The 6,739-nt window shown below is 30.5% G+C and overlaps 1 protein-coding gene across 1 annotated transcript; it reads left to right on the forward strand.

Moving 5' to 3' along the window:
- Positions 1 to 4,564: 4,564 nt before the first annotated feature.
- On the forward strand, positions 4,565 to 5,962 carry LOAG_04204 (hypothetical protein; the record flags this gene model as incomplete). Its single annotated transcript, XM_003139741.1, has 3 exons — positions 4,565 to 4,646; positions 4,968 to 5,125; positions 5,885 to 5,962. The coding sequence occupies 3 exons, from the start codon at positions 4,565 to 4,567 to the stop codon at positions 5,960 to 5,962; spliced, it is 318 nt and encodes a 105-aa protein (XP_003139789.1).
- Positions 5,963 to 6,739: the final 777 nt, after the last annotated feature.

Raw genomic sequence — 6,739 nt, forward strand, 5'->3', positions numbered from 1 at the left:
TGAGAAAATAGAAAACATTCAAAAACAAAAGAGAATTGAACAAATTATCATACATCATCCATGGCTATTAACTTTAGTCTTCATAAAAACGATCAGAAATAAGTCTAACATGGATGATTCCATCTGTGAAAGTTAATTAATGAGGAAAAGAGGGAGAGCGACAAAATAAAACGATTCAGTGCTGGGGAGATCATCTTTACTTTTTACTTTTATTGACGATCTGAGAGGAATTAAGTTAACTTTTGCGTAAACGATGACAGAAATCAATCTCACAGAAAAAGTTTTCAAATCATCACGGAGAAATGGATTCAGTGAGTGTAGAAGAATAGAGCTTAACAAATCATTAAGATAATTAGACGATTCAACCGCTTTCATTAAGATAACCGCAACAAAAATAAATTTCTTCAGAAGTCCTCTGTTAGACTGATAGTTTAATCAGCCAGTAGATTAAAATTAGTCAAATGACTGTATGGAGCCACGTCTATTAATTGATACTCGGCAGTATGTACAATTGATGAGAGAGACATTAAATTGAATTTATGAACAATCTAATGTCTGTACAAGCATTTGAAGCAGAAAATAATGACCTTCATGCTTTAACTCGTGTTTTGGCTGGCTGACCCCAAAAATTCTAGAAGATGAGGGAGTCTATTTCTTTTTCCTTTCCGTCATTACAAAAGTTACTTCTATGGATCAGTACAATCGATGAAAAGCTTATTGGTGAAGATCTTTGTCGACAGTTCCTGCTGCACATTCGATGAGATACGAATGATGAAACAAACCATGATATTAAAAGAATGCTTTTGTTACTACAAACAAATTAAACTAACACATTAGTGGTTTGGAAACAAAAATTAATCAATGCAGCATTTTACAGAGAAGGATAATTTCAATTTTTCATCAATTTTATAATAGTATCAAATTTTTGAAAACGATTTATCCATCACAGATTCAGTTTTATGTTCCATCAGAATTTTTTTTCCCAACGATATTGGTAATAAAACGAAAAGTATTAAAATATATTCATCAATTGAAAAATGAAATGATGAGAAGACAAGTCTGACAATAAAAATTAATTAAAATAAGTGGAGAAGAGAATATATAAAGATTAGCAGAATTTGTAGCATATAATCTTAGCAAAATTAACCCGTAAATGTTTTTGTGAAACATTTCAAAAATGAGGAAGTTAAAAAGAAGAGAAACTATCATTTAGCTGATCGTTTAAATGACTAATTTTTCAATTATCTGATATAAAATCAAAATTTTTCCCTTATAAAAAGCACTGTTTGTGAGCTAATGTAATCATAATTTTTGACTTTTAAGTTAATAATTGTTTAAGTTATCATTGATTTTTGGCGGCAATGAATCATTTAGAATAAATAACATTCCGCTTAACATAGGCTAATTATTTCATTTAGCTACCATTGTAAACCCTACAAATTGACATTGTCATTGTTTATATGCAAACAGTTCATCCATTATATTTTAGGCAATCAAACAGATTGTTGAAAAACCTTATTTTATGATGAATTTTCAAATGACAAATGTTAATAAGCATTGTGACGATAATAACACCAAAATTGGCATGAAACTATATCAGTCCGGTGGTGTTTACTATTTTGAGATCAAAATTTATAGACAAAATGTTTTTAAATATTACAATTTCAAAGAATTAGTTTAAACAGCGATGTTTAAAAGTGAGAAATGTGCAATAAATTTTTTAAATATAATATAATGATAATCAGCTTTAGCAGAACTTGAAGGAATTACACAAATCCCAAAAATTTTTGAAATTAAATGAAAAAGCGACAGCGAATATACATTCTCTAATGGTGACTAAGATTTTTACGTCTTACAAAATCAATTGAACATTTCATCAAATTTTGAGAATACATGAGGCCAAAAACCAATCGAAAAACTCACAGAATACTAGTGAGAATCTAATTAAGAAAAGAAGACTTAATGGTTTGAATGTCCCAAATTGAAAGAAATAAACTGGGTAATGCAATTCCAAAAAATTCCAGTTTTTGGGAGTTAAATGAATAATTTTCCAAATAAATCGCAATTTCAAAAATATTAAAACTTCTTTTAGAAGAGAGCTTTTCCCAAGATCAATATTTTTTAAAATTCTTTCGCACTGAATGAAGAAAGAAAATCTTAATTTGTGAGGGTTCCTTCCGAACTCGGAAAAGTAATTCTCAAAAATCATCATATTTTCCATCTTCTATCACTGCTCTTCGTTTTTTCATATTTAATCCCATTTCAACAATATTTTCGCATTAACTATGCAAACTATGTCAACAAACGATGAGAACATTAAGTAGATTTAATTATTGCCAAAAAATTTGAATTTGATATTAGAAAAGATGAAAAGTGGCGGTGTTTTTAAGGATTTCAAATTCGTTGATGTTTGCGCTTCGTATATTATCAAAGAAGTGATTGTAAATGAAAACCAACTTTTCTTTTCCTCTCCACGCATTATGCTTCATTTCACTTCAGCTTATTACTGGAAAAAGTTTATATTGTCATCATTATGGCAAACGTCAACCATATTGTCGTTTGTTCAGAAATTCATAGCCAAGTGCGTCTTTCAGCAATCAAATCGTTCAGTTGCTCTCATTATTTGTTTCTGAGTTTGGATAATTTTCCTGAAAAGGTTCCGAATATATTCTGGGAAATGAGAATTGCTGAAATAGTACTGGCGCAGACCATATGTTGATAACAAATGATGCAGAAAGTAAAAATAGAAAAAAGGCAATGATGATAATGTTTTAGGCATTAAGACGGCACCAAAGATATCGCTTGAAGTATTATTACTCTATCTCAAATTTTGAGATAACGCTTGAAAACGATTTTAAATTCCTGCATATTTAATTTTCGAATACATATTATGGCGAAAATTTAAGAATATGTAACTTTTGGATGGAACCAAATTTTAGATAAGTTGCTTGTTATTTAGATAAGTTGTATCAGTTTGAATAATTTTAGATAAATCGTATTTAGATAATTAAATTTTAGACAAATTCAGATAAGTTGTTCGAATCAAATTTTAGATAAGTTATTTGTTTGTATTCCAGAGCGATATTAGAGGGTTTTTGAGAAATTACATAAATTTTTGATAGCCCACAGAAAATTTTTTGTTGAAATGCCAAACGGTTTAGCACTTCTCTATACAAAGACTGTTCTTTTCAAATTTTATATTTCAATTTATAAATTTAAAAACCTAATTGTAACCAAAAAAGGAATATATGGCAGTATCTGGAAATGAGAGACGTGTATAAAGACATTTCTTCTCGCTACTACAACTTATTCTTGTAATAAGTAACAGCAATGTATGCCTTGTCTAAAAATAATCAATGTCCAAAAGTAGAGACGATCGTAAACAACTAAAATTAATTTAACTTATTTTTATTTCTGTGACTGATGATGGCAGCAGAAAGTTAGGCTACAAATAAATGTAGTTCAATGAAATATTAGATATAAAGAAAGAGGTAAATGAGGTTTTGAAATGAAATGTTTTCTCTGAGTGCCAAAGAGAATGTTCAAACCTTCGCTTTTCTTTTTGCTTTAGAAAGATTGAAAACATAAATATATTTTTGGTTTTCTTTTATTCTGAAACAAATGACTAATAGTATTAAAGGGTTAGCGATAGTAAGCAATTTGGTGCTATCGTTATTCCCGAGAAGAATCTGTGAAAAAAGAAGAGATGCGAATGAAAATCAGAAAGTTTAATAAAGCACAATCAAATGTTGTTATTCGCATTTATGTCATCATATTTCGAACGACAAGCATATGATATTTCCCATTCAAATCAAATGTTCTCATTATCAAATCAAACAAAGGTTTACGAAATCTCATAAGAAAACCTCAAAAAAAAAAAACGGGAGGAAATGTGTCAAACATTTTGAGATGTTGAAAATAGCAAAGAAAAGCGAATGAAGAAAAAAGCCAATTCTCAAGTTTCACATTCCGAGGAGAGAGATGAGGATGAGGTAAGAGAGGGGAAGGGAAAGAGTTGATAGTTTTTTTGTTGAATTTGCAATGACAAACCAATGGGAAGAGAAAAATAGTGTTGATGTTACTTGTCCTCAGAATTCGGAGTTTCCAGCACTTCAAAGAACATCTGAGATTACTCAAAAAATTTTAGCGATTTTTACTTTGTCTTTGAGCACTCCTGTAGAGCACTCTTTGAGGAGTCCTCTATAATGCTACGCTGTCACTTCTGTCCAAGCAAATATTTGTTGGATTCGGAGTTTTCATGAAACCAAAAGTTCATTCCATCACAAATTGACAATTCAATGTTTCACTGCACGCTTTTATTAAAGTCGAAAATGAAAGATGAAATCAATCCTTCCAAAGTTCAACTTACCTTTTTTGTTAATATACATAAATATCCTTCTCTGATTAAATTTGTGAAAAAATGGTAAAACTAGATAGATAAAAAATTGAGACAGTACTGAATTGACGACACGATCAAGCATTTGTTAATCCTAAAACATCATAAAAAGAAACGAATGTGTTAGTAATCACGGAGTACATGAGGAAATTCATCACAATAAAATCAATGAAAAACAAAATACGAGTTACAAATGAAGAGGATAGCAATAATAATGTTGAGATTATTGCTGTGATAATAACCGTGACAAGTGAGAAGCAAATTAAAGGGCAGTCACAAAGATAATTATGATAGTAATAATAACGCCGATTCAGACGATAGAGATGACGATAATTTAGTTTTAGTTGGTGGAAACTGTAGTAAAGTCTTTAAAATGAGAGTAAATACACAATTAATTATAATTTGTAGCCTCTTTGTGGAAATCATTTGAGAAAAAAAGAAACCAGCTCCCTCTTCTGTTAAAATCCGCTTTTATCATGTATAGTTGATACGCAAAATACGCAAAGATAAAAAAGGAGGTTATATTACTTTCCTGAATTCTAGAAGAGGACCAAAACTTCCTGAACAACAGGATATCGTTTGATAAACCGCTCATATTCCGCCACTGTGGAAAAAGTAATCGGAATAGCTTGGGCATGCCATTCATTATGTCGGATTGAATTTGCGGGCAATCCGGTCACTATCCATGCCTATTCCATCGACTATAAAAGCGTAGATAATGGAAAACAAGTGAAGCGGAAGCTTTAACGCAATATATTGAACATAATTTACTGCCAACCTCACCCGAGGTGACTATTTACTTCGCTTTAACTACTTCCCCGCTTTTATTTCGTTACTTACATTTTTCAATTTGTTTCCTTGTTTTGGTTTATAAACTAAGTGTCATGAAAAACTTCACACTACAACAATTCTCCCTTCCTATCAAATGAAACTTCGACATTTGTTTTACATAAGTAAGTGGTCTCAAACAATTTACGTGTTGTCTCCGTCTAACACGATGTTAGGTCAAGTCTGCGTATATAAATCCAATACTCTAAGTTAATTTCTGCTCTAAACAGTTACATAGCTTTGATACATGTTTTGGAAGTGCAAGAAGTGAAATGGTCACTCCTAGATAAAATCATGTGAAAGTTTATAGCAGCATAGTATTTGATGTTAAAATTCATCTGCTTTTTTCTTTCCATCTTTCAGAAGTAAAGCATTCTGAAATGAAACAATTGTACAATCTCACTGGACGCTGCAACTCATCAAATTGATGAATCGAATTTAGATTTGAGTAATTGACAAATCAAATGATTGGAGTTTATCTAATTTATGAAAAAAAATTTTTGACAAGACCAAATTTACAGTTTTTCGACTCACTTTTTCGATAGTATTTAATGGCAGAATCAAATTAATAACAATATGAAGCTCCCGAGGTTCCCAAATCGGACGCTTAGTAAAGTGAGAAATTTATTAGAAAAATTAGAGATCGTATTGCGATTTTAGGTATGCAGTAAACCGGAATTCATAAATGAAGATAATATATCAGGAAAGATTCACCCCGATCTGACAATTATTTGTTAAGCACTCTGTAGATAGCAGATATCTGAAAACGAGTAGAAAAAAAAAGAAAGAATAATGAAAGGATTTAAAATGGACATCATAACTAAAGAGGCAGGTCTATCAAAGGACTATCATATAGAAATATTTCAAGTAGAAAGTTATTTTGATTATATAAAGGACCGTCAAAATGGGACAAAATTTGATTGGCGTTAGGATAGAACATTCTTGACAAGTTGTTTGCCATCTTTCACAGTTAATTATCCTTGATTTGAAACTAACCAGATCCATTCAAATAAATATGATTGAGATGGTATCAAAGCATCGTTTTTGCTCACCGCTTCTCTTGTCACTGTCCTGATTTATGCAAATTAAGAAGGACTGAATGCACTATATGACAAAGTCTGATAATATCGAAATGAATGATTTGTTATTCATTCATCTCAAATCAAACTTCTAAAATATTCCAAAAATTAAAGAATAATAAAGTTTGATAATATCGAACTGACATGCTCTGAATTTATGACAGACTGAAAAATTTTTTTTTCAGAATGGAAGAGTTTTTGAAAAACAAAATGAATGCATGTGCCAATTTGGGCTGCAAAAAACTATTTTAAAAAAATTTAAATCTTTGAATATTTGAAAGTGAAAATTTGAGAAAATTGTAAACACACAGAAGTCTCCGAAAAATAACGATTGTTTTTTTTAAGTTTTCAGTGGGGAATTTATAAATTGGAGTGATATGGAAGTGATTTATTAATAAGATTTATATCAGAATTGGTTTCATTTTCCACCTCTTGT

This window comes from Loa loa, assembly GCF_000183805.2.
Source record: "Loa loa unplaced genomic scaffold supercont3.47, whole genome shotgun sequence".
Taxonomy (NCBI): domain Eukaryota; kingdom Metazoa; phylum Nematoda; class Chromadorea; order Rhabditida; family Onchocercidae; genus Loa; species Loa loa.